At 45.4% G+C, this 14,412-nt stretch overlaps 1 protein-coding gene across 1 annotated transcript in view; it reads right to left on the bottom strand.

Annotated features, from left to right (window-relative positions):
• Nucleotides 1–8,835: 8,835 nt before the first annotated feature.
• LOC128490063 (hepatoma-derived growth factor-related protein 2-like) overlaps nucleotides 8,836–14,412 on the bottom strand; it is a 47,382-nt gene continuing 41,805 nt past the window's right edge. The window contains exons 6-8 of the mRNA XM_053461791.1: nucleotides 11,857–11,988; nucleotides 10,217–10,331; nucleotides 8,836–9,083 (exon numbers count right to left, since the gene is read on the bottom strand). Coding sequence (XP_053317766.1) covers nucleotides 11,896–11,988 — 93 coding nt within the window. The 3' untranslated portion in view covers nucleotides 8,836–9,083; nucleotides 10,217–10,331; nucleotides 11,857–11,895. The remainder of the gene's footprint in view (nucleotides 9,084–10,216; nucleotides 10,332–11,856; nucleotides 11,989–14,412) is intronic.

Below are 14,412 nucleotides of genomic sequence, written 5' to 3'. Positions count from 1 at the left end.
GTATTTTTCCACAAATATGACAGTTTGCCTCAATTACCCGAGTCAGTTTCTGGGTATAACTGAAGTTTTACTCTCTATGTAACTGTCATTTGCCTCCCCACACCTCCTGTAATACATTACCTTCTTCATTTATGGCCAAGCGGTCTGTTCAGCAGGCTAGGGTGTTAATGGGCTTGGGTTAAACATATTACATTACTATTATATTTTACCAAAACGATCTGTTACTCCATACCTGTTTACCTTTAAATTTCAAATGACATGTTAGTGATGGGTTCTGGCAAGTGCAAAAAAAAAAAAAAAATATAGTAATGAGCTCCTTGTGTAAGTAGCAAAGACAGGAGATCCACCAAAAGTCTAACTCTTAAATATATATACCGTAATAAAGAAATATGTCCTGCTCTAGCTTAAAGTGCAATATGCAATCAATGTAATATAAACATATGGCAATAAACAAGGTGTGCAAATAACTTATATAAAAACATTAAAAATATGTGCAAATAGATTTGTGCTGATCTATCTGTCTATATACATATATACATATATATATATATATATATATATATATATATATATATATATATATATCAAGATCTATGGAAAAACATAATGTATGATATCAAAAGTGACCGTGTGCAAAATATGCATTGAATATATAGAATGGTTTATAAAGAAGATCTAAATTATTGATTAATAGATTGTCACGGGGTCAGGGAGAGAGGAAGGATCCTACTATGCAGATAAGTACTGTAGAGAAGTCCAGTATACAGTCCGTAATCAAAAGGGCAAAGGCAGGCAGCGAGGTCAAACGTGTCCGAGGTCGAGGCAGGCAGAATAGGAGCAAAACGGGTAAACAGATCCGAGGTCGTAGGCAGGTAGCGAGAATCGTAGTCAAAAAACAGGCAAAGGTCGGTACACAAGGAATTCAAGATAATATAACGCAATCAGCACACCCAAAAAGTATTACACTTTGAACGGGTGAAGACAGGAGAGAAAAGTGGCGTTTAAATAGGAGAGTAATTGCAAACAGCTGTGTAGCGTACGCTACGTACGTTGCGTACGTCGCGTACGCTGCACAGGCTGAGTACGCTGCATAGATTGCGTACGCTGCGTAGACTGCGTACGCTGCGTAGATTGCGTACGCCGCGTACGCAGTGTACGCAGCGGTACGCCCGATGCGGACCTGCGCCGCGTCATACCCGCGTCCCCTTCGGTACGCGAGGGAGACGCACTGACGCGCCCACGGCGAGCAGACGCGGTCCCAGCAGAGGTAGAAGATGCGGGACCGCGACACCGCCGTGTGCGCACGGCGGGAACCGCAGCGACGGAGGAGTCGGGACCAGGCGAGGCAGCCCTGGCGTCAGAGGTAGGTACAGCGGCGCGCGTGACAGTACCCCCCCCTCCAGGAGCGCGTCCCGAGCGAGACGGAGCCGGACGAAGAGGGTGGAGCGCATGAAACCGAGCGACGCGAAGGGGAGCATGAACGAAGCGAGCGGGCACCCACGTCCGTTCCTCAGGACCGTACCCCTTCCAAGCCACGAGATACTGAAGGCCGTTACGAACCCTACGTGAATCAAGGATTCTGTCGACGACGTATTCCTCATGACCATGGACGGCAAGCGGGGCTGGAGGCTTGAAAGGAACGGTAAACTGATTGGATACATAGGGTTTCAGCAGGGAGACATGGAAGGACCGCGGAATCCGCATGGTAGGTGGCAAGGCAAGGGACACCGTCACGTCGTTGAGCTTGGCACGAACGCGGAAAGGCCCAATAAAACGAGGCCCCAGGGTCCGGGAAGGTTGCCGCAAACGGATGTGTCGCGTAGATAACCAGACACGGTCGCCCACTTGATAGTCCGGAGGTGGAGTCCTCTTGGCATCAGCAAAGCGTTTATAGCGAAGTTGGGCTTTCAGGAGAACCTCCCGGAGTTTCTTCCAGTGAGCGTCCATGTCAGATACACGCTTGTCTACCGCGGGTACCATGGACGAGGAACGAGAAGACGGAGGAGGCAGTATGACAGGGTGATAGCCCAGGGCAGCAAAAAATGGGGTACATCCAATGGACTCATGCAGAGAGCCATTATAGGTCATCTCTGCGAGCGGCAGGAGAGACGACCAATTGTCCTGGCTATCGTTGCTGAACATTCGCAAGTATTGTTTGAGTGTTTGGTTAGTCTTTTCGGTTTGTCCATTGGTCTGCGGATGATAAGCAGTCGATAAGTGGAGTTGTATTCCGAGTCTCTGGCAGAGGTGTCTCCAATAGCGGGATATGAATTGTGTACCGCGATCGGACACCATGTGGAGCGGAAGACCGTGAAGACGGACGATGTGATTGATAAAAACATCGGCAAGTTGTGAAGAGGATGGCAGGCGTGGTAAGGCGACGAAATGAGCTTGCTTGGAAAAACGGTCGACGACCACCAAGACAGTCGTGTTACCCTGTGATTTGGGGAGATCCACGATAAAGTCCATCGACACGTGTGTCCAGGGAGCCGTGGGAACGGGAAGAGGATGCAGGAGACCTTGAGGTCGACTCCGAGAGGTCTTCTGGCATGCACAGGTGTGACAGGCGGCCAGATATGTTCGGACGTCTCTGGTGAGTGATGGCCACCAGAATGACCTGCGGATGCGGTATTCTGTCTTCCGGAACCCAGAATGACCAGCGAGGAAGGATTTATGTCCCCAGTGAAGAACATCCGTACGAAGACCGGGAGGAACGTAGAGGCGTCCCGGAGGAGGACGTTCAGAAGGCGGGATGGCCCTTTGGGACATACGGATCCTGCTCATCGTGCGTATGGACAGACTGGCAACAAGACGTGTGGATGGAATGATGGGTTCGTTGATGTGCTGATCCCTGTGGTTATCGTGTTGTCTAGAGAGGGCATCAGCTTTGATGTTTTTGGAGCCTGGTCTGTAGGTGATATAGTAATTGAACCGGTTGAAAAATAGCGACCACCGTGCTTGTCGAGGGCTTAATCTCTTGGCGTTCTCGATATACAGCAGGTTCTTGTGGTCTGTTAGGATGATCACGGGTTGTTCTGTACCCTCTAGAAGATGGCGCCACTCCTCAAGTGCCATTTTGATGGCTAGGAGTTCACGGTTACCGACGTCGTAATTCCGTTCGGCTGCGGAGAAACCCTTAGAAAAGAAGGCACATGGATGATATTTTGTGGTTTGATCATGGCGTTGCGATAGGACAGCCCCTGCTCCGGTTTCGGATGCATCTACTTCCAGGAGAAACTGTTTGGTAGGATCCGGCCGACGTAACAGGGGAGCTGAGACAAAAGCTTGTTTTAGCCGTTCGAACGCCTGTCGGGCGTGTGTGGACCACTGAGACGGATCGGCTCCTTTTTTCGTCAAGGCGGTAATAGGGGCTGCTATGGTAGCGTAGTTTCTGATGAATCGCCTGTAATAATTAGCAAAGCCCAGGAACCTTTGGACGGCTTTGAGTGTTCTAGGGAGGGGCCAGGCTGTGATGGCCTCGAGTTTGGCAGGATCCATGTGAAGTCCTTCGGAGGAGACGATATAGCCAAGGAAGGGTAGACGTGTCTTCTCGAATAAGCATTTTTCAGCCTTGGCATACAACCCGTTCTCCCTTAGCCTTTGTAGAACAGCTCGTAGGTGGTGTCGATGTTTTTCGAGTGTTGGAGAATAAACGAGAATATCGTCCAAATACACGATGACATGAGATAAGAGCATGTCCCTGAAGACGTCATTTATGAAGGACTGAAATACTGCAGGAGCGTTGCATAACCCGAAGGGCATGACTTTATATTCATAGTGCCCGAAGCGGGTGTTGAAGGCCGTTTTCCATTCATGCCCGGACTTGATACGGATCAGATTGTAAGCACCCCTGAGGTCTAGCTTTGTGAAGTATTTGGCTCCTTTCAGGAGGTCGTAAATCTCTGTGATGAGAGGAAGGGGGTACCGGTTTTTTATGGTGATACGGTTTAACCCCCTATAATCGATGCATGGCCGTAGGGAACCCTCTTTCTTGGCCACGAAGAAAAATCCAGCTCCAGCAGGAGAAGAGGATGGGCGGATGAAGCCTTTGTCCAGGCTTTCTTGGATATAACGTTCCAGAGCTTTGTTCTCCGGTTCGGAGAGGGGATAAGTACGTCCCCGTGGCGGATCGGTTCCAGGCAACAGATCGATAGCACAATCGTAGGAACGGTGTGGTGGTAGCCTCTCCGCATCTTTTTTGGAGAATACATCCAGATAATCCCAGTAGTGTCTAGGTACTATGGTTTTGGGATCTGTGGGTGTGATCTCGAGGACGAGATTGAGTCGTCGACAAGGCATGACACAGGACTCTTGACAGTAATTGCTCCACGCTAGTATGTCTCCTTTTACCCAATCAATGTGTGGGTTGTGCTGTCGCAGCCAGGGATGTCCCAAGATTAGAGGGGCATGAGGAGACTTGATTATCTCAAACGTGAGCTGTTCCTGGTGGGTTACCCCTACCAGTAGGGTCAGAGGTACGGTTTCCTGTGTCACGAGTCCTGATCCCAGAAGTGAGCCATCAACGGAAGCGACCAGTGAGGGAGCTGTCTTGGTACGAAGCGGTATGTGCTGCTCCTTCGCCCACTGGTGATCCATGAATATGCCCGCAGCCCCGGAATCTATGAATGCGCGGGTGGCTACAACGTGTTCCTCCCAACGGATGGAGACGGGCACCGTCAGGCGTGTAGTGGGAGGAGAAGAAAAAGGACGTGTGCTTAGGTTGCCTTCTCCGGTGCAACCTAAGCGTTGTCTTTTACTGGTTTGCTGGGACAGGAGGACAACAGGTGATCAGCTCGGCCGCAGTATAGACAGAGCCCCTGTGTCCGTCTGTGTTTCTTTTCGGCCTCAGTGAGGTGGCGCACTGTCCCTATTTCCATGGGTTCGTCGACCACGAAGGAGGAAGATGTGGCAGCCGAAGGCCTTGTGTAGCCGGAGGCGAGCGGTACTGGTCTTTTCCCACGGGAGTGTTCGTTCGCCCTTTCTTGGATACGTTTATCCACTCTGAGACAAAGGGCTATGAGATCCTCAAGATCCGCAGGGGTATCATGGAAGACGAGGGCGTCTTTGATCTTCTCATTGAGGCCTCGTCGGAAGGCTGCTTTGAGAGCGCCCTCTTCCCAGTTGGTTTCATGGGCCAGGGTGCGGAATTCCACCGTATACTGAGCCAAGGTTTTGCGGCCTTGTTGGATGTCAAGCAGTGAAGACTCCGCTGTTTCTTTACGACCTGGCGCATCGAAAACAGTCCGTACGGCTTCCATGAAAGCGGGGCAGTCCTCGAGGAGATAGGAATCTTGCTCCACGAGGGGAGAAGCCCACAGTAAGGCATCACCTTTGAGCAGCGAAATGATGAACGAGACCCTCTTGGAGGATGTCTGGAACGCCTGGGGGTGATTTCGGAAGTGGAGCATGCATTGATTAAGGAAGCCACGGCATTCCTTCGGATCTCCAGAATATTTGTCTGGCAGAGGGAGCCTGGCAACAGCACCTGTGTCCTCGTGATGAGCGTCTCTGTGATGGGGTGTTCCCACAGTTGGGAGAGACGTCAAAGAACGCAACAAGTCCGTCATGGCATCCACCTTCTGTTCCAGGGACTGTAGCTGGGTGGCTTGCGCCGCCAGACGCTGGTCCTGTAGGTCTTGGCGGGCTTGCAACCGCGCCATATCCGCGGGATCCATGTTATGACCCGTTCAAAACTGTCACGGGGTCAGGGAGAGAGGAAGGATCCTACTATGCAGATAAGTACTGTAGAGAAGTCCAGTATACAGTCCGTAATCAAAAGGGCAAAGGCAGGCAGCGAGGTCAAACGTGTCCGAGGTCGAGGCAGGCAGAATAGGAGCAAAACGGGTAAACAGATCCGAGGTCGTAGGCAGGTAGCGAGAATCGTAGTCAAAAAACAGGCAAAGGTCGGTACACAAGGAATTCAAGATAATATAACGCAATCAGCACACCCAAAAAGTATTACACTTTGAACGGGTGAAGACAGGAGAGAAAAGTGGCGTTTAAATAGGAGAGTAATTGCAAACAGCTGTGTAGCGTACGCTACGTACGTTGCGTACGTCGCGTACGCTGCACAGGCTGAGTACGCTGCATAGATTGCGTACGCTGCGTAGACTGCGTACGCTGCGTAGATTGCGTACGCCGCGTACGCAGTGTACGCAGCGGTACGCCCGATGCGGACCTGCGCCGCGTCATACCCGCGTCCCCTTCGGTACGCGAGGGAGACGCACTGACGCGCCCACGGCGAGCAGACGCGGTCCCAGCAGAGGTAGAAGATGCGGGACCGCGACACCGCCGTGTGCGCACGGCGGGAACCGCAGCGACGGAGGAGTCGGGACCAGGCGAGGCAGCCCTGGCGTCAGAGGTAGGTACAGCGGCGCGCGTGACATAGATACAAAGATATTTAAGTTCAGCAAAGTACAATCTAATATTAACTCAGTTCATAGGAATTGTCCAAGAGAACTGGTCCCAAAAAAATCAACGAAGGTTCTTAGGGAGATTCGTTTGATGTTTCCCTCTTACGGTTAATGGCTCTACGAAGGGAGTAACAAAAGAGAAAAAATGAAGATGCAACAGTGTAAATCCGTAGGGTAAAAATATTATTTATTGAATTATTAAATATTCCTCACAAGGCTGGCTCCGCTTCAATATGTATGGAGCAATTATCTTGCGTATGAGACTCCTTTCTTGTGTATGGTCCCACTTTGGATGTATAGATCTGCGCTTATGAGAATGTAATTGACCTCCAGGCTGGCGCATGCACGTGTGTTTCTGCATTTGCTGGCTAGAGGATGCAGAGCAGTTCACCCTGGCTGGCACATCCAACCAACAAGCAGGCTCTCAGCAAGACCAGGTCACGCAAGCAATAGCAGGTCTCAGTCTCTACGTCACAACGTATGTGGCGTAACTCCGTCCACCAAATGCATTTCACCAATAGGGCTTCCTCAGGCGTATGGCACCAAATGTAAATGACTCAGTATTTAAAGTGCTAATAAAAAGATCAATCAACCATTTGTTTCAATAATTATAATTTATATAGACTTTTAACAGTATAAGCTCACCTATTAGTTACTAATTAAATAAATAAGCTCAATTCATAATACAGATAGAGATAAACAGACAAAACACGAGAATGACAAATATGTTAAAAACAGATTAGCAAAGAAAGTATAAATCTATGGAGGAATAGTTTAAGTAAGGCAGTGAACATGACTAATTAGAATTAATTAGTAATCTAAGAAACATAGTTACATTTAAGAACCACAATTATAGAAGAGACCTGATTATAATAGCTTAACAAATTTTGAACTTAGTAATATAGCAATAAATTAGAATTAATATTTAAATTAGTGAATAGTACAACAAATAGTGATGTTAAATAAACAGGAGTTTTTTTTACCTAATTATATATCCTAAAAATGTAATGCAGGGATGCACAACCTGTATCGCCCGACGTCTGGGACATGCAGTTCCGGGCGCTGGGCAGGTGTTTTTTTTCCCCATTTAGCCATGCTGTGGGCAAGCAGCAGGGCAAGGATCCAGGTCCAACTGCAGCGCTGCAGGGGACCAGGATCCTCCTCTCTGGCAGCCAGTTGAACGTCTGCTCTATGACGGACATACCTGGGAACTTCTTCACTCTGGCTACCTGGAGCCTTCCCTTGTGGGACACGGCCAGAACTGCCCACTGACGTCAGAGAGAGTTCCCACTGATGTTGGGGGCGTTCCCACTGATGCCAGCAGGAAATACCCCCATTTAAAGGGAAAATGGGCAGGGAGCAGGGTGTGTCAATACATAGACCCTCCCATAAATACAGTTTTGATTAAAACTGATTTTTGTATCGGCACAAATAGATTGTCATAAAGGACAGGTAGATTGGGACTACCATTTTAGTCCCTTGGACAAGTGGAGGTTTTAAAAATCTCCACACCCCTGTAGAGCTAATAAATTACTGAGTTACCTATGTGGGTCAGGTAGCATTGTAAACATTTGTTTGTACACACACATTACATATACACACATGGGCTTCCTAATAAACATGTATATATAAATATACACACTTATACATACACATATATCCTTTAGAGTGGGTTTGTGAGAGGCCTATAAGGTGCATTAGTTTCTCGTTCCCAGATCTTTCATTTTGTCATTATGTTGCAGGTTTATTCCAGTTTCACTTGGAATATCATTGTGTAGATTTGGTGGAGAAGTTGCCTGTCATATAATTCTTTATTCTGCCTCTTTCAGCCGTTCCGTAATGCTTTCCATTTCTGAGCTTCCAAGGTTTGGTTTACTTCCAACGTATACCCGTCTAACATAAGTGAGAGATGGTCCACCACGTTTTGCGCTACGACGGCATATTTTATTTACATAGCGCCAAAACACATTCCACAACAGTTTACAATAGGGGTTTATAAGTAAAAACTATATTTAAATGAACAGAAGGTGAAGCCGGGTCTGCTAACTAGAAAATTACATAAATAACCCACACTAGTATGGCTCACAACAAATAGGCATTCATTTTTTTTTAATTATTATTACAAATATCCTAAAATCTTCTAAGTAGGGTGTTAAAAGATACCACAATATATCAACAATTTTTAAACTCTAGATAAAATGGACGTTATGTTTTGGACCACTCTAAACAAACAAAACGAGCTGTAAGAAACACCAAGCTCTGAGTCTCTATCTGGTTTTAACCATTTCAAATTCCCACCAAAAGAATACAGATTACTTAAATCAATTTGATTTTTAGAGAATGTGGCTAGATACAGTTCTTTGGACAGAAACAACCCAGCATTAAGATACCCCTCCCCCCCAAAGACGACAAAATACACAGATTATCTATAAAAACTTTTTATACTCATTTCATGTCACAAGAAATAAACTAGGAAAAACAAAACAAAAAATAACCAAACATCACTAAGAGCATAGGGGGACACAGTAGATGCAACCCTTGAAATGGACTTCTGACAAAGACAGTCTTCAGCAATAATGGAGTAGAATCCTATGTGTCACAGCCCCTCAACTTCCAGAAGTCTCAGCAGGGATCAGGCCAGCATTACTAGTTTCGTCTGTGAGATTAGTACTGTTAAAGACAAAACATACTTTGTCAAAAATGAACAGCTAATTTATTTTCACCAGTTGAGAAAACAGCATTATTTTAAGAGGCACAAGAAATCATACATTACATTGAAAGATAACATAAGAAGTAACTCCAGAGTTTGTGGTGTGTGTGATAAGAAAGGTCAACCTGATGTGTAATGGTGGCCAAGAAATCGAGTATATTTTAGTAACCAGAGTTAAACTGACATAACAGTCTACAGTCCACCAAAACCATTGTGCTACCAGACAAGAAAGCTACATCAGCCCTAACTGCTCCTAAAAAGCTCCAGAGGATGTGTAGGATGCGGTTACATCCCCAACCGATATAAAGCCTGTGACCCCTCTAAGGCATCTCCCCTGGACAGTTACATTTTTGTCATTTTGCCTCTTCTGTGGTAGCCGCTAGAGCTTCAAGAGGTGGAACATTTGTAGATGTGCTCTTCCCTAAGGGGGCTACAATTTGTGCCACACATACTCCTGCAGTTGGATATTTTTCAGTGTTGATCCAATCTAGCCTGCAGACATCAGTCACACCACAGATATAGACATTCCACCCTCTTTCAAAGAAGGCAGGGTCCACAATCTCCCTCAACATTGTTCATCCTTGTAATGGAATTCAGCAGAAGTGTCCTGAAAAAGAGTCACCTACGCTAAAAAATGGATACTCTTGCTGTTGGATACACCAGAACCTCACCATTACCACTGTACGTGATTCACAACAGAACAAAATCTGCACATCAACATCATTAGGCTCCTTGCAATTTTGTCTGGTATAAACTCACCGGTCAGACCATCCAATAGTACTGCCAGTGTGAATTTAGAGTAGTAGTTATGGTGTGCATCAGTCACGAAAGCAGAAAACTTTCAATAGCAAAGACAGTTTTACAGCCGATTAGGTTTAATCTGACATAACAGATCTTGAAATCAAAAGGATTTACTGCATGCTGGTGCTTAGGTTTTAAAGCAAGAAAGTTTGATGAACCAGGGCAATTAATTTGTGTGTATACCCCCATATATTGCGCGAAAGGATAAAGAAAACACAATAGATTGTACATTACAAATGTATACTATGTACATCTACTCATAACAGCTTAGGAATAGTGGTATCCTTCTCACCCGTCTTCTTCCTTTCCATGATCACTTGTTTCACACTCTTGGTTACGTTGTTCACTTTCCTTATCAACACTACCCTCATTTGCTTGGGATGTAGAGTCTCCATTCACTGGCGTTTCTAAAATTTGGTAATTAGGATAATAAAAAATAGGTATTTCTACGTATACTATACATATCTGAAGACCAATCTATGAATGTTAGACACAACAAAATCCATGAGACCTATAAATAAAACACACAGATATCTACAATCCTGTTTCTCAAACATTTTTCCATTAAGTGCCCATAGCACCCAATATTACCGTATTTGCTTGATTATAAGACAAGGTTTTTTTCAGAGCAAATGCTCTGAAAAATACCCCTCGTCTTATAATCAGACCTCAAATAGGTCTGACTATGAGACTACTAAGATCCAGATCCCCCGCAGCTGCAGGGGACCTGGATCCTCCTGCCTCCCCCCCCCCCCCGGCCCACTTAACGGTGCTTCTGAGTCCCCGGTGTGTAGCTGGGGCAGCGTGGTAGATGTCTACGCGATTCGCGTAGACAACTTCCGCTGCAGCAGGAAGGAGTCGTGGCTAGCAGCGGGGGTTGTCTGCGTCCATCGCGCAGACCTTCCCCGACTGTCAGAGAACAGAGTTCCCCGCACTGGTGCGGCACCGGCACGGGGAACTCTTTTCTCTGACAGCCGCGGAAGGTCTGCGCGATGGACGCAGACAGCCCCCGCTGCTAGCCACGCCTCCTTCCGGCTGCAGCACGCTGCCCCGGCTACATGACAGAGGACTCAGTACCGGCTACATGACAGAGGACTCAGTACCGGCTACATGACGGAGGACTTAAGTACCGGTAAGTTAGGAGGAGGGGGGGGAGTGTTAAACGGGGGCATAAGGCATTTCTGGAGGCAGAGTGCTCTATGAAATGCCTTTTAACCCCCTTAATGCCATTCTGCCTCCAGAAATGCCTTTTTAACCCTCTATACGCCACTCTGCCTCTTGAAATGCCTTAAACCTCCCTATATGCCACTCTTCCCCATAATATGCCTTTTAACCCTCTAAATGCCAGAGTGACATATAGGGGCATAAGGCAATTCTGGAGGCAGAGTGGCACATAGGGGGTCAAAAAGCATATCAGGGGGCACAGTGGCATATAGGGTCAAAAGGCATATCATGGGGCACAGTGGCATTTAGAGGGTTAAAAGGCATATCATGGGGCACAGTGGCATATAGGGGGTATAAGGTATTTCTGGGGCAGATGTGCATAACTGGGGGCAGGTTGGAAAATAGAAGGAAATAAAACCAAAATATTTTTCTCAATCATAGCTTTTATTAAAAAAATAGATTACATGAATTAACATTTACTGGTAAAACTTTTTTCCTATAGGGTCGTCTTATATTCAGGCTTTTTCTTTTTTTTCTTAAATTAATATTCAGATTTGGGGGGTCGTCTTATAATCGAGCAAATACGGTATTAACAATTTACCCTTAGAGTAAAAATTTCTTAATGAAGGATGCCATCATAACAGTCTGCTGCAAAATACTATTAAAGTTTTAAATGTAATAGGTTTTGAAATTTCTGAGATCAACTAGTACCCATACTATCCTATGGGAGCTTACTGATTATAGGTCCCTTGCTATGCATTGCCTCACCTTTATCTTTTTCCCCGATGCTATCTTTCTGGCTGTCTTTCAGTTGAGACTCAGATTTGGGACCCAGAATACGAGCCTTGATTCGACTGTAGCCTTGTCCATTACAGATTGATTGGCCTTGTACCGGCGTATCTGAGAAGGAGGTAGCGAGAATGTGGAATTGGAGTGAATAGAAAAATTCATGATGCAAGTGCAGATGTCTTCTCTGGTGCAGAGATATGCAACTCACCTTTTTGAGCGTGGCAACTAAATCTGTATTCTTCTGCAGTATATGAGAAGTCACCTGGAGACCACCAAGCTCCTCCAGAGCATTCAGACATTTCTGTATGTCCTAGGTAAAACACATTTGTTTTTTTTTTAAAGAGATGTACAAATAAAAGCTTTGAAAGCTTTTTATCACTATCACTGTGCTACACATAAATATTCACAAAGGAAACACTATACGACAACAAGAATGCGGACATAGTGATCTTTGGCTTGTATGCAGCCACTGGGCCCGTTTTATGAAGCTCTTGACATACAGTGCTTGTACGGATGTTGCTTCCAGAGGCAGTTTGGAACTGTAGGAACTGATGCTATAGAGGAACGGCTATGTGTATGCGCTACGCACCTTAGCAGTCAAGTTGTTACTCCTAAACAGGGCCTTAGGAAGGATGAGAAAGGTAAGAGATGGGGAGAAAGGGGTATAAGTGCAATGTAGGTTTGTGTGTGTATGTGTGTTTATGGGCAGGTGTGTGTAGGGGCAGTGTATGTGTATATGCGTGGGCAGTTGTGTGCTTAAATGGGTAGATGTGTAGAAAGGCAGTGTGTTATTTCCATTCTCACAATAACAGCACTTGCAGTGGATCAGGGCAGACCTAGCAGGGCTATTCTACTTTCAATGTTTGCCTATGCATTTGATTTTAAGCAGCTGTGAACAAGGAGTGTGATTGAAACACCTAAGCTCAATCAGGAGGGTGGCCACATACTTTTGGTCATATAGTGTAATTTTCACAGTACAATGAAAAAGTAGGAGTGGGGATAACAATTCTTGTATGAAAATCTTGCACCCGAGTGTAGAGCCGGAGAAGCACCCCGGCGTACCTTGCACGAGGTGAGTCAGCGTATACACCTATGCTGTCGGCATTTTAAGTGCTAGGACAATCCCTTTGGGTCTGTGGGGAAACTCTAGGACTTAGTAGTGGCTGCTCATTATCAGAGACTTACACCTATAGTACATGCCTCAAACATTATGTAGTTGAAAGGAACCTAAACTCATACAGGTAGAATAGTGGGTAACATATAGATCATAAGCAAGATCTAGAGCTGAAACAGAGGTCACAACGGTAGTGCCAACTAGAGCATAATATACATTTCATGTTGCTGCAATAACCATTCTCTGTTTGTTTTAAGTACATGGCACAACATTTTTTTTTAATGGCCTGTTAAAATGAGACATCGGGTGCAAATGCAGTCTAAGTGAAATTATCAGCGTGCGGAGTAAATGTTTCACTTACAGGATTGTCCACTTTCAAACTTGATCTCAGTGTGGAGCTTCTGGAGTTTTTCTTCTACTGTAGGCTCTGTAGAAAGATTATACCATGACACCTCATTTGCCTTTTCACAATATTCAGACATAATACACGCAGCCTATAAAATTACTTACCTTTCTTCTGTGTTTTCCGGCCATTTATTGTTTCTGGTTTCTTTCTTCCCTTATCAGTCTTGGGAGGCCTGGAAAATTGAGTTTTTTTTAATGTAATAACTTGTACCTACATCCACAAAAAGTTCATTCTGTCAACTACTATAACTCTCTTCTTACCTTCCTCTTGGTCGGTCTCCATGTTTTTCCTTCTCAGTTGTTTTTTTCGCAGACTGTGAAGCTGGTGTCTTTTTAACAGTCTTCTTAATCTAAAAATATTAATAGCATAATAATACCATGTCAGTCTATTTGCGTGTAATAATGCCACACAGTGAAACATTTGCTTTACAAATAATATTTGTATGCAGAAGTGACAGCATCTGTTGTCGGCTAAATGTATTTCTTTTAGTTTAGGTTTTTTCCAATTCTTCCTTGCAAGATGCTTCTAGTAGAGACATCCCTAGGTCATCTTACAGACACAATATGTTTGAGATTTTGAATATTTTTCAATTTCAGGGACTGTAAAGGCAATTGCTAGGTGTCCAGCATTCATTTTTTTTCTTTGAAGTAGGGCTGCAACTAATGATTATTTTCATAATCGATTAGTTGGCCGATTATTTTTTCGATTAATCGGATAAAAAAAAATGAATGTACATTTTTCACTTATTAAAATAATTTAATAAACAAATTATGTTAAATACAAACAGCAGAATAAAAAAAAGCTTTGATAAAATGCATTTCTTGTCTTTATTTCCCAACCAGGCGCCCCAATTTATGCACATTTGAGCCCAGGCTTGCCACGCTGCCTCCCAGACATGCCACTCCACGCTGCCTCCCACATCTGCCACTCCACGCTGCCTCCCACATATGCCACTCCACGCTGCCTCCCACATATGCCACGCTGCCTCCCACATATGCCACTGTGCCTGATATGC

Source organism: Spea bombifrons, chromosome 1 (genome assembly GCF_027358695.1).
Source record: "Spea bombifrons isolate aSpeBom1 chromosome 1, aSpeBom1.2.pri, whole genome shotgun sequence".
Lineage (NCBI taxonomy): Eukaryota > Metazoa > Chordata > Amphibia > Anura > Pelobatidae > Spea > Spea bombifrons.
Note: the sequence above shows the minus strand (reverse complement) of the source record. Positions and strands in the feature narration are given on the sequence as shown.